This window comes from Xenopus tropicalis, chromosome 2 (genome assembly GCF_000004195.4).
Source record: "Xenopus tropicalis strain Nigerian chromosome 2, UCB_Xtro_10.0, whole genome shotgun sequence".
Lineage (NCBI taxonomy): Eukaryota > Metazoa > Chordata > Amphibia > Anura > Pipidae > Xenopus > Xenopus tropicalis.
Window position 1 is genome coordinate 164,542,547 of NC_030678.2, and position 25,761 is coordinate 164,568,307.

Genomic DNA, 25,761 nt, shown 5'->3' on the forward strand with positions numbered 1-25,761 from the left:
TAGCTTTCCCTGGGACCCTCAACCTCTGATCCTAATGAATTATCAAATCTTATCTCTAAATGAAATTCACCAGCGGCTTCTGGACAGTTATTGGTAAAGATGCAAAAGAACCTCTCCTTAGATAATATATTGCAATAACTATGTGTAATACAAGGCCTTCCAAGTACTTCCATTTGGTATTACAGGAAACTACTTATGTGAATTACTTATTAGCCTTACGCATTTTGTGCATAAAGCACTTAATCATATCCTATGATTAAGTGCTTCATGCACGAAACGCGTAAGGCTATGTCTACTGTTGGGCTATAATAAAGTTTGTAATACTTTTTACATAAGCCTGTTAGTGGGATCCATGTTTGTGGTAAAATAAAACACACCCTGATGAATTTGCCATTTATTTTACACACCTTCTTACGCCGTTTTTTCAGCAAATTTCGTTTTAGACAGATCATTAAATAGGTGTACTGTACGTACATTCCCATCTTATTCCCATTCCAATGTACTGCCAATCCCCAGCTAAACCTGTTCTTCTCCTTGCTGATGTTGTCATTTCAATCAGGTACAAGACAGTTTCCTGACATGACTAAGCAAGCAGAGCTCCATTAGTATAGTGGTTAGTACTGCAGTCCCTCTGGGGCTGTGACCTGGGTTCGAATCCCAGATGGAGTGGCTGGGCTGCCTTTTATATTCTTATTATTTATCTCTTGCTCTTGTATTTTTGTAACCTTCTTATACATTTTCAAAATCATTCTGATATACAAAGTAGCAAGACTTTGTCTTTATAACCATATTAAAAGTGGTAATATAATATTTTATTAAAGTTTGCATACAGTATGATACATGAAATATGAAATAAAACACATTCAAATAAATAAATCATAGCAGTATAATTGGGTTTAGCTTTTTTCTGCTATTATAAAATAGTTTGTGGCATTTATCCAGAAGCAAATTTTTCTTTCCCAGGTGGTGAAAATTTCCCATGACTTTCAGCACAGAATGTGGCAAATTTAATTAAACAAGGGGGGAATTAGTGACTCTACACTATTACATAGCAGCTGAGGTTAAAAAAAAGTTCAAGGTCCCACTGGGGCATAATTGTTAATGACAAAAACCCTCACTGGGCCATATTCAGTGTCAAAACTGCCAGTACTGTCACTGCCCCCCCGCCATTCACATATATAGGACTCCCCTCTGAGTTACTGTATGTGTTGTATTCTTTCAGAAATCTGCAAGTACTGCATCACTACAGGCTGCCACTAGGGGTCACTGAGTGCGTTGGAGCCCTGCTTGCTGCTCAACAATATGGGTTACGGGTTAACTCTCACATTAAAAGTAGAAAAAAAGGGGCGCTATATAAAGAACAAAAAATACATAGAAACCAACAAGCAAAAATAATTAGCAAAAGATAAAAATAGAAAGTCAGTGTTCTTGAACCAATACACAGTCCGAATAAACGCAGTGTAATGAAAGTTCACTTTCCAGGTGCGTAGTCAGGTGCAGCCACCTCGCGTAGGTAAAAACAAATGAAAACAGAGAGACACATTCCCATGGTGTAAAATCAAAAGTAAATAGTTTAAAACATAAAAGTTGCTCTTACAATTGTTGCAGTACAATAAGCGTATCAATCAATGAGGCCCAACGCGTTTCGTCATCAAGTGACTTCTTCAGGGACCCATATCTTATTAAATCAATCAGAGGAGAAACAATCACCCTGTCTGGGATGTCTGTGTAATACAATGCTTTATATAGTACTTCCATTTGGTATTACAGGAAACTACTTATGTGAATTGCTTATTAGCCTATGATTAAGTGCTTCATGCACGAAATGCGTAAGGCTATGTCAACAGTTGGTCTATACTAAAGTTTGTAATTGTTATACACAAGCCTGTTCCTGGGATCCATGAGTGCCTGCGGTTTTGGTTGTGGTAAAATAAAACACACCTTAAATTTGGCATTTACTTTACACAACTTTTTACGCCGTTTCTTCAGTTTATTTCATTTTAGACAGCTCATTAAATAGGTGTACTGCGTCTACGTACATTCCCATCTCATTCCCATTGCAATGTACTGCCAATCCCCAGCTAAACCTGTTCCTCACCTTGCTGATGTCGTCATTTCAATCAGGTACAAGACTAAGCAAGCAGAGCTCCATTAGTATAGTGGTTAGTACTGCAGTCCCTCTGGGGCTATGACCTGGGTTCGAATCCCAGATGGAGTGGCTGGGCTGACTTTTATTTTCTTATTATTTATCTCTTGCTCTTGTATTTTTGTAACCTTCTTATACATTTTCAAAATCATTCTGATATACAAAGTAGCAAGACTTTGTCTTTATAACCATAAATAAAAGTGGTAATATAATTACTGCATGTCTTGTACCTGATAATTGCTAATAAGCAATTCACATAAGTAGTTTCCTGTAATACCAAACAGGCAGTACTGGCAGTTTTCACACTGAATATGGCCCAGTGAGGGTTTTTATCATTATGCCCCAGTGGGACCTTGAACTTTTTTTTATCCTCAGCTGCTATGTAATAGTGTAGAGTCACTAATTCCCCCCTTGTTTAATTGAATTTGCCACACTCTGTGCTGAAAGTCATGGGAAATTTTCACCACCTGGGAAAAAAAAAATTTGCTTGTGGATAAATGCCACAAACTATTTTATAATAGCAGAAAAAAACCTATTTAGCTAAACCCAATTATACTGCTATGATTTATTTATTTGAATGTGTTTTATATCATATTTTATGTATCATCCTGCATGCGAACTTTAATAAAATATTATATTACCTGCATGTCTTGTACCTGATATAAAACACATTCAAATATATATGATAGCTGTATAATTGGGTTTAGCTAAATAGGCTTTTTTTCCGCTATTATAAAATAGTTTGTGGCATTTATCCACAAGCAAATTTTTTTTTTCCCAGTTGGTGAAAATTTCCCATGACTTTCAGCAGAGAATGTGGCAAATTCAATTAAACAAGGGGGGAATTAGTGACTCTACACTATTACATAGCAGTTGAGGTTAAAAAAAAAAAAAAGTTCAAGGTCCCACTGGGGCATTATTATTAATGACAAAAACCCTCAAGGCGTTCGACTCGGTAGAGTGGACCTACCTATGGGCTGTGCTTTCCAAATTTGGCTTTGGGCCCAATTTTATAAAATGGATCCGCATGCTATATCAGAAACCCACAGCTAAGGTTAAGGCAAATGGAATAACATCAAACCCCTTTCCACTCACACGAGGCACTAGACAGGGATGTCCACTCTCCCCCCTATTGTTCGCCCTGGCTATTGAACCCCTGGCCATCCTAATTAGACAAACCACAGCACTGGAGGGTTGGCGATTGGGACCATTAGAAGAAAGAGTCTCCTTATATGCAGACGACCTGCTGGTCTACTTGGCAGACGCAGGCCCCTCATTAAATACACTGGCCAATATCATAACACATTTTGGGAAACTCTCTGGCTTGCAAGTCAATTGGGATAAATCCGCCTTGATGCGTGTAGACCCGACCCCCCTCCCTGCTCTACCACAAGATATCCCCGTAATGACAGTAGATTCATTTAAGTACTTGGGAATCCAAGTCAACCTAGACCTAAACACCTATACGACAAGAAACTTAGACCCAATCATATCCTCCCTAAATAATATCCTACCCATGTGGTCCAAACTTCCCTTAACACTTTGGGGGAAAATTAACATTTTTAAGATGATTTACCTGCCACGCTTTCTATATACCTTCCACAATTCTCCTATTCATATCCCAAAAAGCTTCTTTAAAGCCGTTAACCAGACCTTAATACATTTCATATGGGGAGGAAAAACCCCTAGAATTGCTTGGAAAAAACTAACCCCCCCCACCAAAGAAGGGGGATTGGGATTACCAGATCTGTACCTCTACTACCTAGCTAGTCAGTTGCACTATATTAAATGGTGGTTCGACCCTGACCCATACAACCCAAATATGAATCTGCAAGCAGTAACAGTAGGGTCAGTGGAGGGCCTTAGACATCTCCCATATAGAGCAACCACAGACCACAAAAACCTTCCAGCAGTAATGGCAACTCCGAGGACAGCCTGGAACCTAGCACTCAAGATATATCCACAACACTCCCCAACTTTAACACCCAATATACCCTTATGGGCAAACTCTCGACTCCCCCACTTCTATAAGTTCCCTGATTTCTTGTACTGGCCTCGTAAACAGATCAGGCGTCTGCAAGACACACTTGATGGCTCTACACTGGGAACATATGAGTTCTTTAAAGAGAAGCTTGCAGAACCCACTCTCTCCCAATTCCGATACTTCCAATTTAGGCAGGTATTTCAAGCACAGTTTGGGGGAGTCGACATACAAACCTCCCAACCACAGTTTGAAACTGTACTCTGGTCCCCCACTTTAACCAAACCTACATCGACACTGTATAAAACTCTACTACAAACAACTCCATCCCCATTCAAAACAGCACACCGCAAATGGTTGGTCAACGTTCCAGACCTTACAGAGGAAGACTGGGAAGAAGCAACAGACAGAGGGTATTATTACTTATTTTCAGTAAGAGATAAACTTGTCCAATTTAAATGGCTGCACCAATTTTACCTCACACCTATACGACTGAGGTCCATGGGACGTAACCCCGGTGCACGATGCCATAGATGTGGAATGGAGGAGGCAAATTTCCTACACATGGCCTGGTTGTGCCCACATGTAGCCAAATTTTGGTCTGAAGTTATGTGCATCTTAGCAGACAAACTAGAATTCCCCAAAATTCTGACGCCCCAGGTATGTATACTGGGAATCCTGGACGAATTTATAACGACCAACCATGCTAGAACTAGATACAGAACACTCTTATACTACGCAAGGAAAATTATTGCAATGGCTTGGATGGGACCTGAACCTCCTACAGTTCAAAACTGGATTACCCTGGTAAATCAAGTTTTGCCCCTTATTAAACTCACTTTGCTAGCCAGAGGTTCCCAAAAGAAATTTGAGAAAATTTGGAGTCCATGGTGGGAGGCAGGCTTAGGTGGACAAGGAACCTTGACGTAAAATGCAATACCCAAATTTGCACATACAGATTACCTTAATTTCCTAGCTAGTCTCTCCAGGTAACAGTCACCTTAAAACGTCCACACTATATGCAAGACCTAGTATAATATGATTGAATGGACCAGCGCTGTACAATTGAGAATTTTGTCATACCTACCAAACCTATTTTATAATATTGCTATTGCCATATCAGAACTGAAACATGTTTAATATGTTACCGCAATACTGTATATAACCTCTCGTCCTATTTTCTTTTTTTTTTTTTTTTTTTTTTTTTTTTCTCTCCCCTTCTTGTTTTGTTTTTATGTTTATGTATGTTATATAAAACAATAAAAGGTTAAACTATAAAAAAAAAAAAAAATGACAAAAACCCTCACTGGGCCATATTCAGTGTGAAAACTGCCAGTACTGCCCCCCCATTCACATATATAGGACTCCCTCCCCTCTGAGTTACTGTATGTGTAGTATTCTTTCAGAAATCTGCAAGTACTGCATCACTACAGGCTGCCACTAGGGGTCACTGAGTGCCTTATAGAATGCCTTGACTCTACCTGACTTGGTGGCTTATGTCACTTAGGGGCATGGGTGTCTGTTAGGATATGGCTTTAATCATTGGCGGGCACCATAGCCTACTGTGCCCATAAGTGCCAACCTATCCAGTGATGTAAATAAGTTCCAGTGTTGGACTTGGCCGCCATTCAGTCGCCCCCCCACCCACCCACCCATAGTTATATATATTACTGCTGCGCACACAGCGTTGTACACCATTACTGCACAATATAGCGCAACGTACAGAAATGGTACAAACCACAGGCACAATAATAATAATAATAATATACCCAGTGGAAGGGAGGGCACCATAGCGCTTACTAAAGAGAACGGTACGCCATGGAGAGAGGTAATTAAGTGCCACGCTAATTACACGCCAGACCCGGTTACACGGAGGATATGGATAATAGCAGGAGGGTGCGGCGGAGGGTTATTATAGGGCCAAGCGCTGCACCCTGAGAATGGAAGGAATGTCCCAGCATCCCTTGCGGCCCCGCAGTTCGGCTGGCACTGCCGCATTACAGCCCGGCTCTCCCTCCGCCCTCTCTGTGTATCCCGGCAGCCGGGGTGGCGGCCCAGCGCCTTCCTCCTCCCCCCTCGCCGCTGGCCCCTCCCCTCTCCCCTCTCTCCTGCAGGTAGTGAGCTCCGTACGGGGACAGTGAGAGGATGGGGTCGGCTGCGTTGCTGTGCCTACTGGCGGCTCTGCCCTGCCTGCTGGAGGGACGGGTGGTGCCGGAGGCTGAGGATGGCTTCGCTGAGTGCAATGAGTTCTTCTACCAGAGCAGCCCTCCCCAGGGATTCGCCGACCCTGCCAACGCCAAGATCTGCCAGAGACACAATGGGGACAAGCACTTCGCTACGCTGTACAGCACCAAGGACAAGATCCCCGTCTATTCCGCCTTTATCTATAGGGAGGATGCTGCCAGCGCTGGGGGCAATTGGCTGGTAGAGCCCCAGGTAGGTGCCCCCTCTGCTTCTCTATGGGGAATGTTCCATTTATATATAGGGGGACGCTGTGTGTTAGAGCCCCAGGTAGGTGCCCTCTCTGCTTCTCTATGGGGAATGTTCCATTTATATATAGGGGGACGCTGTGTGTTAGAGCCCCAGGTAGGTGCCCTCTCTGCTTCTCTATGGGGAATGTGCCATTTATATATAGGGGGACGCTGTGTGTTAGAGCCCCAGGTAGGTGCCCTCTCTGCTTCTCTATGGGGAATGTGCCATTTAAATATGGGGGGACGCTGTGTGTTAGAGCCCCAGGTAGGTGCCCCCTCTGCTTCTCTATGGGGAATGTTCCATTTATATATAGGGGGACGCTGTGTGTTAGAGCCCCAGGTAGGTGCCCCCTCTGCTTCTCTATGGGGAATGTTCCATTTAAATATGGGGGGACACTGTGTGTTAGAGCCCCAGGTAGGTGCCCCCTCTGCTTCTCTATGGGGAATGTTCCATTTAAATATAGGGGGACGCTGTGTGTTAGAGCCCCAGGTAGGTGCCCCCTCTGCTTCTCTATGGGGAATGTTCCATTTAAATATGGGGGGACGCTGTGTGGTAGAGCCCCAGGTACATAGTTACATAGTTACATAAGGTTGAAAAAAGACCAGTGTCCATCAAGTTCAACCCATCCGAGTAAACCCAGCACACAACCTATACTAACCAATCTATACACTCACATACATAAACTATAAATACAACCACTAGTACTAACTGTAGTTATTAGTACACAATAGCCTTAGATATTCTGATTGGTAGGTGCCCTCTTTGCTTCTCTATGGGGAACGTTCTATTTAAATATAGGGGGACGCTGTGTGTTAGAGCCCCGGGTAGGTGCCCTCTTTGCTTCTCTATGGGAATCTGCTACATGAGCAATAGTACCTCTATTCAAATATGGGGGATGCTAGCAGTGTAGGGGGGGGCCTGAGCCCCAGGCAGGTGAATTATTCCCTTTGCAATGGGCCATGGTACCTGGGGGTGCCACTAATCACTATAGGGATGGTTCATAGGAGGTACCCAGTGATTCCTGCCCCAAGGGCTGGGGGAGTCATTCTCATATTGTGGGTGTAAAGTATGTGGCAAATATTTACAGGCAGAATGCATGGCTATTCATGATTGGCTGCTTCCATGACTGTATTATGTGCCAAGCAAAGAACCAGTGTAGGGTTAATATTGGGGGCTCATTGCTTTCCTTGGAGAATAAGCAGTATGGCAGTGCCCAGCATGGCCCTGGAATGCTGGAAGATATCGCCTGAATGTTACTGTAGGGGGGAGAATATCATTTGTAATTAAAGTGCTGACCAATCTATGACCCTTCAACCACTGTTTAATTGCAGCTTCAAAAATCCTTTGGGGTGGGGTGGGTTGCTCAGCATCAAATGGGAGACCTCTGCTGTCCCAAGCGGGGTTCTGGGAGTTGTAGTTTAACAACAGCTGACATATATGGTTAGCCTCCGGCCTACTAACAGCACGGTATGACACCATCAGAGCAGAGGTGGGGGGAGATGGACAAAAAGGAAAGGCAGTCTGCCCCCCCCCCCTCGTCTCTATTGATAATGCAGGCAGTGCAGTAAAACATAATCATGTGACAGTGACAGTGTTCCGCCAATTATGCGCCTGTATTGAACCCATCTGCACATCCAGCTGTAGGGAGCACACTGGCAGCCTAAGGGTTACAGCCATTATGGAGGATGGAGGGGGTGAGCTCATGCTGGGCAGGTGCAAGGGTGCTGGGTCCATGGGTGCTGGGTCTATAGCTGCTGCATTGCTACCGTTACATGTGCCCACGGTGCAGCGTCCAATCAGCAAAGCCCAATGATGAAACAAATAATGATAATTAATATAATTAAGCTCGGTGCATGGAGATGACATTGTAATTGCGACGCCTCAGTGTAAATAGATTTCTTTATTTGGCTGCTGAGGAACAAGGGCCTCATTGTGCGCGTGGGGAGCTTGTGACATTATTGCAATGGGAATGTTGTTACAATGAATGCAGCGTCCCTGCCTGGGGGCAATCAGCACAGTCGGGCACAGAGTAACCTGCCCCATCCAGTAATATACATAGATTGTATCTCTGTGGCACTGCCGGGCACACAGGGCAGTGAGTGGCATCTCCCTGGCAGGTAGGGGCCATTAGAATGCGGAAGCTGTCGCTCTATATAGAGAGCTCAATAAGCGAGCAGGCTGGGGGCCCCATGTCGTGTTGTGGCACGCACATACAATCCAGTTGGATCAACCTTTGCAATGTGAGCTCCAGCCCAGCCGTATTATGCTTTGTTCTGGGTTTCCCTAATGACAGTACATGGTATCCGCTCTGTGCTGTTGCTATTGGGAGTGTGCCCTGGATACCATCTAGCAGCTCTTGGTTACAAGCCAAACATTCCTTAAGATTTTTCTCTAACACATCACGCTGGCAGCCAGCCCCTCCTGCCTTGTGATGCCCCTGCCTGTCTGACAGCGCCCGGGCTCAGCCATCCCTGGAATCCCACAGCAGCCAGAGGGCAGGAACAATAGCAGCATTTTCCCCATGCTTAAAATCCCCTTTTTATTTATAGGCACCCGTGGGCCACCCCTGAAGCTCCCATCTGTCGAGGTGCCATGTACAGCACCATAGGCCTATAGGGCTCACAGTTGATTGCATTATTGCAGCAACAAACACACATTTGCGCCAACCTCGCCTTACTTGGCCTTTAAATAGGGATCTTTCATTCATAAATACACATTCAGGCCATATCACATCCTAGTTGGTCTTCAGGATCAATTCATTCCTTGGGGACCCCAGTCCCACTGTTTGCCTGCTGCAGCCTGCAACGGAAATCACAATCATATCTGTGTTTTTCATGTAATTCCCATAGTCAGGTGTAGAGGGGCTTTTTTTGGGGTATTTTCATTTTGTATGTGTACATGCCCCATAGACCAAGGTTGGACTGGGTCAGCTGACTTGAAGCATTGGTGCTCCCCCGCTGACCTCCCTCCCCTGAGTTGGAGGTGGGTACTTGAGTGGTGCGGGGGCCCCTGGGGCAGCCACACACCCCGGTCCGACGCTGGGAACATCACATGACTGGGGGTAGTTATAGAGGTGCTAATGTAGCAACCTATAGCAACCAGTCAGGCTTTTGCATGCATTAGTCACACTACAGCTGACTAATCAGAACCGCCTTCTCTTTGGTTGCTATGGGATACCACACCAGCATTCCCTTTGCACCTTTGTCAGTTACTCAATGTGTTTCCCCATCAACATGTGATATTTTATGCAGTAAATATTATTGTTAATGGCTGTAAATTATAATATTATGGATCGCCAACATGGATATTTAAGGGACTATATAACTAATGGACTGCAGTAATGTAATGATCACTGTATCCCTCTCCCAAGCTCAGGGGAAGGCAGAGCCTGTGGCAGGATTCTATCTCATTTAACCATTTTGGTGCCAAGGAAGTGTGTGGAGCATCTGGGCTACAGGCCACATGTAATATATAGTATATTGCTCCCTATGTGCTCTAATTCTGTACATTCTCTTTTGGGGGCACTTAACTGCATTGTTTGAGTAATATTGCATTGTGGGCTTTATGGTGCTTAAAATTAGAATCTGTGCATAATATTTAGGCTGGAGCCCGAGGATGGGATAGAGCCACACAAGCAGGAATTGGCCATACCATAGAATTCCTCTCCACGTGGTAAATTAAAAAAAAAAAAACTCAATTAGTGCACAATTTAATTAATTACAATTTGGAAGCATGCTTCCCGTTGGTTAATATTAAAGGCCGCTGTGGGACATCCCTTGCAGGGACACAGCCTGTTATGCTTGCCATTGTTACTCAATGCAGAACAGAGGATTCAGGAAGGGAAATACAGGGTGAATATAGAGGGGGCAGATTTGTGCTCCTTGGGGCCCAAACAGAGCACTTGGCCTGGGGGCAGCTATTCTGGACCCACGTGCCACTCTGACTGGTATTGCTACTGTACGGCCTGCGCAGCACCAGTCTTATCCTACTGGGACACACTTTAAAGCACTAGAGCACCAAGCGAACCTTTGAAAAACTGTCAGTCACTGGAGAACGGTGCAGATCAGTGCTCACAATCTAGATTGATGCTTAAAATCTTGATCAGTGCTCACAATCTAGATCAGTTCCAAAATATGAAACGTTATCAGCCATTCAGTGATATTTCCAAGATTAGCTAGCTCAGTATATAACTATTTACCCAAGTCTCACTCTTATTAACCATCAAGCTGGGCTAAGAGCAGAAATAGGCCTTCTCATATCATACCGTAGCTGATCTTGCAGTAGCAGAGGGTGTGTGTGGCTTGTGGTTCTATAATCTAGAGCAGGGATCCCCAACCAGTGGCTCAGGGGTAACATGTTGCTCCCCAACCCCTTGGATGTTGCTCCCAGTGCCCCCAAACCAGGGAGTTATTTTTGAATTCCTGGCTTGGGGGCAAGTTTTGGTTGAATAAAAAGATTTACTACCAAATAAAGCCCCCTGTAAGCTGATAGGGTGCATAGAGGCCCCTAATAGCCAATCACAGCCCTTATTTGGCACCTCCATGAATTTTTATGGTGCTTGTGTTGCTCCCCAAGTTTTTACATCTGACTGTGGCTCACGAGTAAGAAAGGTTGGGGACCCCTGCTCTAGATAATGCCAAAGGATACCAGTTTTTCCATTACAACCTCAGTTCCAGTGTTCGGGGTTTATCAGCGATATGTGCATTTAGCAGTCAGGCCCAAGCCTTCCGGCTAGAGACGCATACCAAGTTGTTTATCTACTGTCTATACAGGTCCCACAGGTAGGCCCAGACAGTCTAGTGCAGTGGTTCTCAGACTATTTGGCTCAGACGCCCCTAGGAGGTAAACCCTTTGGTCAGGCCCCCCCCCCATAGTTAATAGGAAGGTAATAGATATATGGAAATATCATTGTATCATACCATAGCTGGGCTTTCTGGTATTTCTACAAGAACAAACAAGCACCCAAATATGCCTTCAGGCTGAGCTCCATCTGCCACCGTTCCTGGTACCCCAGACACGCCAGTCCCTCATTTTGGAAATATGAGGGACTGGTATTCTCCACAGAGCCCTGTAGGCATTGCACAATTTAATTTACTGCTTACAGAAACCTGATTAACTTGCAGCTCTTGTCTTATTTGCCCGTGGCTATGGGTGTGGGCTCGGGCAGATTTGCACAGGCCATTCTGATGAGCTGCAAATCTGGAATTAGTATTTCATATATTATTTTTTTAAATATATAATATATTGATTGGCAGTTATGGGTAAATAGAGATGACAGTTTGGTTGATAGGAAACAAGCTGGGAGTATTAGGATACCAGCAGTGCCAGGATTCTGCTCAGCTATTTTGTACCCAACCGAATGAGACATGAGGTGTAAGATTTTGGAGCAAATCAAGGGTTAAGCGATTCTGTCACAGGCAGCAATTTATAATGCAGATCACTTCCTATCATTGTATTAAATATCTTGTCATCACAACGAGACTAGGGCTGCAGAGCGGCCATCTGTGGGCATGCATTATTAATGATGGAGGCAAAGCTGATCTAATGGCAGCAAGAGGCTCCACTAAAGCGGTTGGGGGGCCACTTCTGCATCGCAGAGATCTAGCAAAGGATGCTGGGAGTGGTGTTGACAGGTTGCCTTGTAGTGCTGGGGTCCTTGGTTGTTTCTTATCTGCTTATATTTCATGTACTTAAGTGCAGCCCCCAACCAACCATTGAGGGTAATGTGTTTCCAGTCACTTTATGGCCCTAGTAGCCAAAAAAAAACATGGAGTAGCCCCCCCCATGGACTGTAATATACATTACAAAGTAAATATTATGACAGCTATAAACAGTGCCATACCCATCATGGCCCACAGCAGTCTTGCCCATATTTGGTCTGGCAGTTTGACCAACATCCACCATACTGCCTGACTGTCTAGTTATGTACGGCCAACCAGGATGGAAATTTCCACTGGTCAACTGGAAGTGAAGCGGACCCAGAACTCTCTGTGTGTATGGGGCATAGTATGCTATCTGTCCATTTGGCCAGTCAATGGATTCTGTGCCTGTGGCACACAGGGAATTTTGACTGCCAATGCTTTTTACCGGGCACCAAATTCCTACATGCCACTAGCCTAACCAGTGACACTGCTGAGTAGCTACTTGCCTTTTTTATGGTTTATTATCAGAAATCAGTATTTTGGGCACAAAGGGAAGTGCAAGGAGAGCGAAAGGCCTGTGAGTGCTGATAGCTGTATATTGGCCCAGGGAAGAAAGCCGACATCGGCACTTCTACCGCCTCCAGCCTTTATGTGTTCTGACTGCTTGACGTCTGTGAGAATACTGAGCAATCTGCAGCCTGGTCATAGGAAATGCAGGAAATCTCTGCATTAAGGAGTCCCCCTGCACAAAAACGGTGTTTTTTTTTTTATAAAAGAAAATGTCATTCTTTTCAGTAGACATTAAAAATATTCAGTGTTTTGTTAGTTGGTAAATGTCATTGCCCATGAAAGCAGTATCTGTCTGCCAGGGAAAGACCTGGAACAGATCTGACATTGTTTCAAGAGTCAGAGAATAGAGAAAAGAATTGGATAAACAAACATCACTTCAAACAGCAATTACATTTACCAATAACATTGAAAAGGTGTTTGTTTCCCTGTCTTTTCAAAGGGGATATACTCCCCCCTTTGATACCTTCCAAACCTATTTATATATATATATATTTATAAATCCAAAATTCTCATTGGCTTACAGTATAAACTGTTAAAGATTGAGTCAGAGGGTTTATCCAATTGCCAACTAATTGCCCTACTGTCTGGCACTTCGGGGGACTGTTTAATACACTGTCCCATGATCCTACTGTGTAGCCCTTAATATAACAGGTTTATCCAAACTAAAAACTGAGGTTCAATAAAGGTTCTGCACAATGTTAGCCTTGCCTAAACAATAGCCTCTCAGTCCAGTAGCCACAACTTGGGGCCCCTAAAGCCTGATGGGGACATGCCATAAAGCAGTACCAGCATAGGTATCTGGCTGCACTATACATATCTCTGCTGGGGCATTTGCCATTTTGGTGGCCTTTTATGGCTGCTGGTCCCGGCTTCAGGACAATGTCCCCATTCTGTTGCAAAGCCGCCACCTTGCCACTGAGGGTTCCTGGGGTAATCTCTACCCATCTCCTGCCCTTCAGTGCTCTATGTATTCAGCACAGTATCAGGCCATAATAGCCCCCCTGCCACTTTCCGTTAGCTTGATAGTTCCAGCAGCCTCCCAGACTCCAGGTTCTTTATTGACTCATGTCGGTCTGGTTTCCCTTTCATTAGATCGACTCGTGCAAGGTCAGACACAGTGTAATGAGCAGCCATACTTATATGGAGCGTATATATGGAACATCACAACATCAAGCCCCCATAACATGGCATCTATTTTGGTTTTTTTCCAAAACATTTCACAGATCCCTGTGGAACTACTGGAATGAAATAATAGAAGGAATGTAATGTCACACCCATTGTTGGCAATGCACTTTTGCAGTACTGATATTTTATTTGCTATTTAGTAAAGGGATTGGAAATAGAAACCAGAGCATTGCACAAGTAAATCTGATAGGGGTGACACCTGCCCGCCTTATGGCCCAGCACCCCGTGTAATGTGCAATGCGGCTTTCTCAATATGAGCCCTAATGCTAGTCTTTGGTCTCCAGACTGGGCAAGTGATTCTTGAAATTCTTTAGTGAACATTCTGCCACCTGCCCTATGCCCCCGACCCACATGTATTTTATTAGCTTCATTTATACAGTGCCAACATATTCTGCTTTACAGAGATTATACATCATTCCCATCAGTCCCTGCCCCAGTGGAGCTTCTAATCTAAAGTCCCTATTATGTTCATCTTACTTCAAGCTCCTTGCAGATAGTGGCCTGGATAGAATAGAACCTAGGGCCCCAGTACTTGTCAGCAGCCAGTTCTGCTCCAGCCAAGACCCCGATTCCCAAAATGCATTGCATGTTTAACAGGCTTGTAAAGAACATGCAAGGCATTGTTTGAAATGGTGTCTGGGCTGGAGGTGGGCTGTTTGGGCCTCTCTGCACTTAAAATGCTAGGGCTTATTTTATATCCCAGTCTAGACCTGGTTGAATACTACTACATTGTTTCAGTGGTCAGGTCCAGCAGTGCAGAGAACATCAAAGGACTTCCTGCTTTCAAGGAGAAAGAAAGCAGCATCTGCAGAGCACAGTGCTCCATATTTAAAACCTATCAGATGCCTTGGAATAATATTTTGGGCAGGGGGCCTGGGGCTGCACGTCTTCCTTCTTGAACACGCTTTTGTAAATCAGGGTGGAAAACTCTCATCGTACCATAGGCTGACGTAAATACATGTTTCTCCTGTGCCTTGCTGCCTCTTGGCTTTTCCAGATGTATGTGCATGAAGCTAGGGGCATTCCAGGGGATGCCCATATTCTCAGGGTACAACTTTTTGGGCTGCATTCTAGGTCAAAACTGTGAGGCAAAATGTAATGTTTTGGCCTGTTTTTTTGCATGCTGCAAATATATACATATATAATACCCTCACAATATACAGGCCACAAGCACCCTCGGGGATGTGAGATTGTGAGATGCCAACAATACATGAATAGGTATTCCCCTGTGCTTAGCAAAATCTATCTGAAAGATGTTTTTTACCTCTCGCATTGGTTGTATTTTTGTATATAATCTGTATGTTTACACCTCTGTGGAATATTTCCAGTCCTGGCCCAGTTACCAACATTCTTTTTCTGAATCTTTCAGCTGGACGATGCAGGGAGCAGTCTGGAGGAAGGGACCAGCAGCGCTGACATTTCCGACCCCATTGAAAATCTTGGTACAAACCAGGCCTTGGAAGGAGACTATGGTTCTTCAGATTACCAACCTGGACCACTGTATCATAAAGCCCCAAACACCCTTACTAATAACGTCCCTTTAACAAAGAGCTTCCTGGATAAGTGGGCCTCGGAAGTTGACCAACTCGTTAAAGACCGCTTGCTTCCTCACTGTGGCAACGGAGAGGGCCTGCATCTCATTGTTGGAGCTGTACCTTCTGACGTGAAAATAAACGACAAAGTGTCCGTTCCAGGGGCCGTGTGGCTGGCAGCGTGCTGTAGCGCCCCCGAGGCCTGGTCTATTGGAATCATCAAGAGAACTGAGGATGTAGATAGTCTAGAGGATGTGAGCGTGGCTGAACTGGAGAAGAAACTTCTTGGAGGAGCAAATTTGTTCTCCAGCCAATGTGGAGGAGGAGCTGGCCATCCCGAGCAGAAAGAGGTCTCAGAAGCCCTGACTGATTCCGAGCCCCAAGCTAAAGCCTCTGGACCCTTTTTTAGATTTATTCAGTTCCTTGTGTGCATTGTGTATGAATTAGTGAAAAGTCTGTTGTGTCTGGTGTGGTTCCTTGTCAAGCAGATCTGTAACCTGGTGTTTGGAAGAGTGTACTGGATCTGGACCGCAGTAACCACCTATATTTTTGCATTGTGCAAAGTTCTCCTGAACATTCCATGTGATGTTCTCCGGGTGTTTGCCAATGTTGTCTGTGGCTTGGCGCGGATCCTTGACAATATCTGTTCCGTGGTGTGTCTTGTACTAAGGATACCGATGAGGTTCCTCAGTGACATGGCCAGCTTCCCATACTATACCCTCTGTGCCATTCCCAGTGTTGGTTTAGACATCTTAGGTGGCATCTTGGGGGTCTTTGCATTAGGCTTCACTGCCGTGTTTGGGGCTTTTGGTGGATCATTCTCGGTTGCATCATTTGCAGGCAGCAGCATTTTCCAGAGGTTTGTAGGACAGTCTGAGGGATACGAAGGCTGATCGGTGATAGAGCATCAGAATTTGGCCAATAATGTTGACTGATTATTTTGTGCTGGCACTTTACTGAAAGTCATTTGTATTTCCCGTGGGATCCATACCGATTTACCTTTTGTTTCTGTCATGTAGATCTACGTTTTGTATCCACGAGAACCTCTTTAGATGGGACGCTGGCTTTGAGTAAATTGTCCAGGAAGGGGCAGCTGCTTTGGCTCTTATCTGGGTTATGGTGATTTGGGGACTCTTAGGTTGGGGTATACTTAGGCACTTTGGCAAAATCACTGGTGGGGTCATGTTGAAGGGCAAAGCGGGTATTTTCTTTCCTCTCATTAACTCTTCAGTAAATGTCCGATACAAAACGACCCAGTACAGAAGAATTTGATGTCTCTAGACCTTCCCCATCAGCAGCTGAATAACAGAAATATTGAATTGTACTCCCATTAGAGCTCGCAGTTGTACGGATTCAGGCTAGAGAGTATTCAAGTCTAAATATAGGAAATTAATGACTTTGTAGGTACCTTGTTGATGCGAGGGATTGGACTTCATTTACAAAGTCACAGCCTTTAATCCAGGATAAAGATGGTGTGTGCCATAGGGCAGTCTAATCCACAGAGCCAATGACACAGGGAGGGCAAATTAGATATAGACACCGGCTCTGGGTGTGACCCTTTTCTATATAGGGGAGCAAAGACCCCATAGAGTCTATTGTATTTTAAAGGTTTGGGACTCCCTCTACCTGATTGAGTTATAATATATTGAATTTAAAATACAAACATAAAACCCTGATGCCCTTGAATATTCCTACAAATTATCATTATTACATAGGATACCTATGCTGGCCCATGTGGCATTATGATTATTATGTTAGGGCATTATAATAAAAGGGGGGTGTCTGGCCGGCCAGCCTGCGGAGACAATAGCAGCTTAGGGAAGCCTGAAAGTGCAGGATGAGCCAGTATCACATTCATAGACACTAAAGGGAAAAATAGGAAAAGGGAACATTTTAATAAAGGGCAGTGGGGTGATCCCATTACACTGGGAGGGGGGTATTCAATTTCGAGAAAACCAAAAAGTGTGAAAAATGTTGACTGCTAGTAACTGGGCCCCTTAAGGTTTAGTTCTCCTTGTGCCATGTGAGTTCCTCTAAGGTTTTTCGGGTCATAGTTGTGTAACCATGTCCGTAGGGTTCTACCAATCCCAGGGGCCAGGGAGCCATTGCTTCTACCATTCCTCCCTTACTCCCAAGTATTTGTGGGAAATATTTTCTATGTCGTTACCCAAGTGCTCCCCCCATGTCCCCTATACCATGTCTCGGGATAGCTGGGCCGCTTCCTAACTTTTTAATACCTTCGTCCCGTTTTCCTTCATAAGTCGTAGGTCACTTTAGTTGAGCTCTAAAACTGTAGTAGGACGTTCCATTCCCAGTAAGTGTCCATCTTCCATGTACAGAGAATACAGCATGGAGCCGCGGAACCGATATAGTCTTGGTTTGGATCACTGCTTGTCGCCTTATGGACTTCTTCATTTTTATTTTATATATTTTGCTGATTGTTATTTTTTTTTTTCTTTGAATAATGTGTACCTTTGTTCTGTATTGCACTGATGAGAAGAGAACAAGTGGAATTTTTACTGAATTTATTGATAAAATGCTGATGTTGTATTAATATTAAAAGGATGGGGGGAGGGGATCTGATTTGCAAAGGGATTGGGTGTATTAATGCATTGGACCAGGTTTCCCTGCCTTATTTATTGTGCTTTCATTGTATGCAGCCAGTCTATACAGCAGTCCCCTTTCTGCATGCCATATGGGTTTGCCCTGGATAGATGCCCCAGCCTTTTCTGTTAGATGTGTGACTTACCTATATAGATGCCCTTTCATTGGCAGCCGTAGGCTTCTCATCCATCCTCTCTTACTTCAAGCATGGGCACAGACTCGTCATCTCACAAAACCATATCTCATGGGGGCTCATCCTGGAAACTAAGGACTGAATTGTATCCAGAAGCTCTGGCCCAAGATTGGGTCTTTGTGTGAATGGCCAGGCCCACTATACAGGTACATTATGGCCTATGATAACATGCTTGTATGGCACAATAAAAAGATTAAGGAAGGTTTTGGCCAGACGGACTGAGAAATTAGCAGACAAGGCTAAACCTACAGGCTGATGTAGTAACACTTTCTTGGAAGATAGTAACAATAAGGAAACATTCTCTCTTTTAGTATTTTCATTAGATAAATGGAAAATAAAAATAATATAGTGGTCCTAGTTTGCCATTCAAACGTCTATGGAGATGTTGGGTGGGCTGCTGGACACCCAACCTTGGTTTGGACATTTTGGAGATTCCCAGCCAAGGGGCAGTTTACCTTCCCTTAGGTTTCTTAAATTGTACCCCACTAATAATGACATTCCTCTGTTTCAGTTTTCTAAAATGTATGTTACCCCCCACCCCAAAGTGGCTCAGTCAGCCTGGATTTCTCCCCCCTCCAGCCCCTACTGAGCATGCTCCCTGAAGTCTGTTACCCAGCCGCTGTTACAATGAGATGCATTAGGGGGCGCCATACCTCTGAGCCACTTATGTTTGAGATTGTACTGACACCCTGATTTTCTGAGCTGATTTTCACTGACTGGGTCACTCTGGTGCTGGGGGTCCAACTCCCTCCCTTTCATGAAAGCAGCCCCTGAGCTGCCTACAGGAATTTCAATGGGTTTCCAATACAGTATAACATTTGTGGTTAGGTGGGCTCCAGGTCTAGCAACCAATCAGCAGGGAGCATGAACTGGTCTGCTATGGGTTAACAGAACCTTCCACCTGTTATTCCATAACCCCTTTTGTATTACATATGTATTTTGATTGGGTGTTAGTGCGTTTCCATGGCGGCCTGCAAGTCACCCAAGCGGTTGGTCGCCTGAGGCCGGACTGTTCGCTTACATTACTGTCAGTATTGCTTGCTTTGTTTACTCACCGCCATTGGTTTTATTTTGTCATTTCTTAAAGATCCGGATGGAAGCTTTTATGCTGTGCACATTTTCTCAAACAATAAATTAGAATTTGCGTACCTTCATTAAAACCTCTACGTGTTCTGCTTTTCTATTGGTCAGTAGCCAGAGGACCTGGCGAGGAGCCCTGATTGGTGGATACGGCTCAGGCCATGTGGGTGAGAGTCTCAGTGCTTTCTGGAATGGGGGCCACTTCATGTATAAGAGCTGCCTGTTCTTTACGCGGCCGAGTGTTTGCAGAGGGAACGTTTGATCAAACAGTAGTGCAGCGAATACAGTCAGTATAAGGGTGAGGACACACTGAGCTACTAGTAGCAGCTACTTTCAGTTAACTTTTGTTATGCTATAGAATGGCCAACTCTAAGCAACTGTTCAATTGGTCTTCATTGTTTATTTTTAATAGTTTTTAATTACTTGCCTTCTTCTTTTGACTCATTCCAGCTGTAAAGTCGGGGTCACTGAACCCGGCAGCCAAAAAAATACTGCTCTGTGAGGCCACAATTTTATTGTTATTGTTACTTTTCGTTCCTTATCTTTCTATCCAGGCCCTCTCCCTATTCATATTCCAGTCTTTCGTTCAAACCACTCCCTGGTTGCTAAGGTAGTTTGGATCCTAGCAACCAGATAGCTGCTGAAATTCCAAACTGGAGAGCTGCTGAACAAAATGTGAAACAATTAAAAAAAATTGCTAATAATCAAAAAATGAAGACCAATTGCAAATTGTCTTAGAATATTACTTTCTACATCATACACAATGTTAATGGTGGCCACTGTATCCTTATGGTACCTCACAGGGCTCAGGGTGCAAAGACCCAGCACCCAGGGCTGGAACACACAGTAGGCAGTAGAAGCACCTACCTAGGGGCAATTCCTGATAGTACTATGCCCAGGTTCCCCATGGGGGCAGGTTGAGGTGATTGGGCCAGGTTGGACTATAGGGTCACTCTGTGCAATGCTTTTTAGGGCTTGTATTGCCTTGGCCCCTTTGCTGCCATGTCCTGCCCTGAATACTGTAGTTCAGCAGAGTCATTCTCTATGTCTCTTTATCCAGGCTGTAAAATAACAAGACAAGGTCACCGAGCAGCTTGGAAGCCAATAGCTGTGGGGCCGGGGCCATGCCATGGGTGGGAGGAGTTTGGCCCCGGGATGGGACTAATTCAGCGTTATTAAATATTAATTGCAATGAAATGTATGAAACCAAAGAAGAATAATGAACTATTTATGAGGCAAAGTATCCTGGTTGCTCCCCAGGGCCCTCCTGCCTACTGAGAGGATTATGTTCCTGCCACAGCCGCAGCCATTACTGTGCCCTGCAGGGGGCGCTGAGGGCAACACAGTTATCATCACAATAACAGGTCTCCTAAAACACCTTTGTTTTAAAATATCTCTACCCTCCACCCACTCTTCATATTATTTACTGGGCACATATAAATTGCTGGCAGTTTTTGGGGAGGGTAGTGGAGGCTAGAATTTGAGGGCACCTAACCATGAAGATGGCCGTGCCAATAATTAGTGAAATGTGACTTCAGGGGGCAAATCAGTGACCGATGTATTTGTGTCTGTATGCGCAGACACAAATATATATAAATAAATAATGGATATAATAAAAAATATCCACCCTCTAGCCATTTTGATTGGTTCTGATGCACAAACCCCCTCTCCTGGTTGTTGGGTTTCTTTTTTAACCAGATGTGACCACTCCATGCAGATTGCGCTTTCTGCATCATAGTGTGCCAGTGGGCGGAGTTTCACATGTGGCACAGACTGATAGGAAGATATACTTGCCTATCAAAGCTAAGCATAGACCACAACCTCCAGAGGTGTCCAATATGTGGCCAAACTGAGGGATGCTGGGACTTTGTTCCCCAATTTATTTGATGTTTCTATATGTTCTAAATAGTTTATCCTATGCAGGCCTGGACTGGGATCAAATAGGCCCTGGCATTCCAAGTACACAGAGGCCCAAACAGCCCCCCAGCAGCCCAATAAATAGTGACTGTCTATGGCATCTTACAGCAGCCTGTCTGGGCCACCATTTTGTGCTGGTCTGTGTGCTCCCTCAGGCATCACATGACAGGAAGTAGTGTGGGAGCCAGACTGGGATTCCAAATAGGCCCTGGCATTCCAAGTACCCAGAGGCCCAAGCAGCCCCCCAGCAGCCCAATAAATAGTGACTGTCTGTGGCATCTTACAGAAGCCCCTCTGGCATTTGCCAAAACCAACAGATTGCCGGTCCGGCCTGGCCCTGGCATGTTGTATGAGCTTGTACTGCCCCTGAGACAAGGCCATTGTTCTGTCTGTAATCACTTGCAGTTGGTCTGCACTGCTTTCAGGTGACTGAGTGCTCTGATAATGGAGTCTGACCTCATACCGTCTGCTCCCGCTGCATCTCACTCACATTATAGATTTCCAGTCAGCGTGTGATTTAGTAGCCACTTACCAGCGGCCGCCGCAGCCCAGATAATCCTGTTACTGTAGCGCTCTGCCCATCGCTACCCCCCCCCCCCCCCATGGAACATACTCAGTACTGATGGCTTGGAATAAACAGCAGCTGCTCCTGCTTCATTATACAGAAACCTGCTTCCCTAAAGGCCAAAATCAGGTTATGGAACCAGCAGCACAAGTAAGTGGAAATAATCCCATAAGGAATGATTTGTTGGAATTTCCTAAAAACTCATAAATTATACAAAAATATAGTAATGTGTTCCTGTCAAGGGATAACTGAATCTGGTTCCATACATGGGCTGCACTTGGGTGTATAATTGGTTTAGGCTCAGTCAGTCTATTTCACATTGGCTCTGACCCATTGTCATAAACAGAACACATAACAGCCTATGGAGAAAGCCACACAGCAGAATGTGGTGCAATCCAAACTATTCATTGAGACTAACAACGAGCTTGTTTATATAATGATTACTAATTGATCATCAACTTTGGCCCTAACTTTCTATTAGAATCATAAGGCAGATTTATCAGCTTCCGCTATATCCAAGGCCAATGATTCAGCTATAAAAATATTTTGTAAGCAGGATCAAGGAGGGAAAAGCTTTTCTGTTGCGCTACAGAGAATTAACTTTCAGTATGGGCATTTAGTTAACAAAATTAGGTGGTTTCAGGATATTTTTAAAAATATATTAGTTCATTTTCTACTAGCAAAACATAATATATCTTGTTTGGTGACCTTGCCAAAGGCAATATATATATTAGGTGAATATACCTTTCCCCAGGTATATTCACTTAATGTGGGTGATATTGGTCTAATCCAGTCGTTAGCTCTAGGGCCAAATGATCACATTACAATGAAGGGGAAACAAGCCGTCGGAGTTAATCAATGAGCCAATGTGGTGCCCAACATCTGCCTGATTTTCAGCCAAATATTGATCAGGGAGGCCCATCGGGACATACACGGGCGGATAAGTTGCTAAATTGGCCTGAAGGACCTTTAGGTACCTGACAGCCCCGTGCCTAGGGCGGCAGCTTTTTGGGGGGGTGGCTATATAATAGAGTTTTTTTAGAAAAAAAATAAAAATCACTCTCAGACGCTGCTGACTAGGGGGCACCAGACCTAATTCCAGTCTTGGCCATATGTAGCCACCTTATGATAAGTGCAAGAAGCATGCCCCCATAACAAATAACCTTCGTGCACTGAATGGGTATTGGAAAGAGGCTTAGCATTGCATTTCTTTTCCTTAGGCAACATGATGTTTGGGAGAGTTTGGCTGAAGTTCCCCTTTAGCAGTGAATGCGGGTGAGTTTGGTGGGGAGATGTGAGTGGTAGCACTGGGGGCCGGGGAATGAGAGGAATGCTGAATGATGGTGATGATGGGCCAGTGCTGCTGCTTAGTGGTTTATGTTCAGCTCCATGGGAATTCCAGCCCCCCCCCCCCTTCCCCCTGGAACAATTTATTCTATTAGGGCTAGGTGCTCCCCCCCAAACTCCTCTGCTGGTACAAACCCATATTTAGAAGTATTGGCGAAGTGCAATTAATATAAAGCACTGGACTATGTACAACATACAGACACCTGGATGTACAGGAATAGACCAGGCGGGATGTACAATGTAGTTTTTTACCCCTTATGCAGGCTCACTGGCACTTACAGGGTTAAGTGGATGGTTCAGCTGGGAGGAGCCACAGACAAGGCACATACAGCCTGCCAGCCAGTAATGTACTAAACCTGCCTACAATAAATACACTGAATGAAAAATGGCAATAAATAATAACGGGATTGAAAAAAAGCTATTGGCAAATGATAAGTGCACACTCACACACTCATTTTGGACTAATGTAAACTCATTGCTGATTGGTTACTGTAAACTCCATTTATAAAGTGCAGGGGAGGGGGCAAACCGCTGTAATCGAGGGCAGACCACTTCTCACCCCACAGCATGGTTGCCAGGTTGGCACCAAATTGGGCTACTAATTTAAAAGAAGAAACCCGCCAAGGTACAGTTTTGGGCTATTTTTTGGAGCCTTGGCGGGTTCGTAGTTTGGAAACTAGCCAAAGTTTTTTCCCCCCTAGTGTGCCTGTTCCACTGCATGCTGGGTAATGTAGTTTGTATCTAACAATTAGCCTACAGCTCAAATTAATATAAAACTAGAATACCCAGCATGCAATTTGACAGTATAGACAGAGGCTCTTTCAGGCTCACCCTGCTCCCTGCTCTATAGGGTATGTGATTGTACTGTTACTTTCTACTGGGATGTGGGGCAGTTCTACCCCCTGCTCTATAGGGTATGTGATTGTACTGTTACTTTCTACTGGGATGTGGGGCAGTTCTACCCCCTGCTCCCTGCTCTATAGGGTATGTGATTGTACTGTTACTTTCTACTGGGATGTGGGGCAGTTCTACCCCCTGCTCCCTGCTCTATAGGGTATGTGATTGTACTGTTACTTTCTACTGGGATGTGGGGCAGTTCTACCCCCTGCTCTATAGGGTATGTGATTGTACTGTTACTTTCTACTGGGATGTGGGGCAGTTCTACCCCCTGCTCCCTGCTCTATAGGGTATGTGATTGTACTGTTACTTTCTACTGGGATGTGGGGCAGTTCTACCCCCTGCTCCCTGCTCTATAGGGTATGTGATTGTACTGTTACTTTCTACTGGGATGCGGGGGCAGTTCTGCAGTTGGTCCTTAAACTATAACTCTCAGGATTGGGGCTTTTGAGAGTTGTATTTCAATGCACTCATTTGTATATCAAGTCTGGGGTTAATGCAACATTCTGAATCTATTTCTGTAGTGACTTCCCAGCTGGACTGGGCACAGAGGGCAGGGAATTATCAGCCATCCCAGTAACTGGAGAGGGGGCACAGGGCACGGGTAGTGACTATACGCTTTAAAAAGGCAGGTTTTCCCATATATACTTTTATTTTTTTATTTTTTATTGCGCATATTGGGCTATTTTTGGGCTACTTTCAAAGTGGCTTTTGGCTAGTTTTAGGCTAGTTTTAGAACTGACTTTGGCTAGTTTGGAAAAATAAATCTGGCAACACTGCCCCACAATGCACTGGCCCAGGGTTATTGTGAATGCCCCCTTGTGCATTTGTTAGAAGTGCGGTTCTACCACAGGGGGGCGGTATTGGGTTCCAAGTGCCTCTGAGGATTGGGTCAGGCAGACTGACTGTTGTACAGACTCTAATCTTGCTCCCCCATGTAGTGCCTGTGGGTTCCCATGACTGCCCGGCGTGACTCAGCACGGGGCGTTGGCACATATCAGCCTGTACGTGACGCTGGCACCGATCCAGTCTCCTCTATAAATATCCTACAGACCCAGCAGAACAACCACATGTACAAACACTATTATTCTGTATACAAGTGGGTACTGTCATTAGCCACCAAGCTGTGGTTAAGTAATGATTGTGCCAGCGGGCCAGTAATTGCCATTGGACCGATCCCTGAATTCTTTGCTTAAAAGGCTTCCAACCCTTTCTTGAAAGTATCCACTGTATCTGCCATCCAAGCGAATTCCACAACTTTGCAGCTCTCTGACTATTCTAATTGTGGCACTGGGGCCCACGTGGGGCCCCTGCAAGGAGAGGGGACATCCTACCAAGTAGATTTAGGAATCGGTCAAGCGCAGGAAATGGAATTCAGGAGTTTGTCAGGGGCAGGAAGTCAGCAGGATGTTTGTGTATATAACCTCTTATCTCATCATAGGGAACATGGAAGGGAGTAACAGGCTGAAAAGAATTTAAACTAACATGGCACTTTCTCAGGCTGCATTCTATCAGAGGCAGAGGCCTGCACTGTTTACATAGCAAATAATTCTCTACCATTTAACATTTTATTCTTAAACCAACAAATGCATGTTTTTAGCTGTAATATTGGTGTGTAGGCGCCAACTCA

At 44.6% G+C, this 25,761-nt stretch overlaps 1 protein-coding gene across 1 annotated transcript; it reads left to right on the forward strand.

The window, feature by feature from the left end:
- Positions 1-6,129: 6,129 nt before the first annotated feature.
- Positions 6,130-19,485, forward strand: endod1 (endonuclease domain containing 1). Its single transcript, XM_031897327.1, has 2 exons — positions 6,130-6,563; positions 15,366-19,485. Exons 1-2 carry the CDS (start codon positions 6,273-6,275, stop codon positions 16,419-16,421), a joined length of 1,347 nt encoding a protein of 448 aa, XP_031753187.1. The 5' UTR covers positions 6,130-6,272; the 3' UTR covers positions 16,422-19,485.
- Positions 19,486-25,761: the final 6,276 nt, after the last annotated feature.

Excerpts from the sequence above, each read along its gene's own strand:
- endod1 (XM_031897327.1), top strand. The coding sequence starts at position 6,273 with ATGGGGTCGGCTGCGTTGCTGTGCCTACTGGCGGCTCTGCCCTGCCTG. Across the intron at positions 6,564-15,365 it reads ATTGGCTGGTAGAGCCCCAG|CTGGACGATGCAGGGAGCAG; the intron begins GTAGGTGCCCCC and ends TGAATCTTTCAG.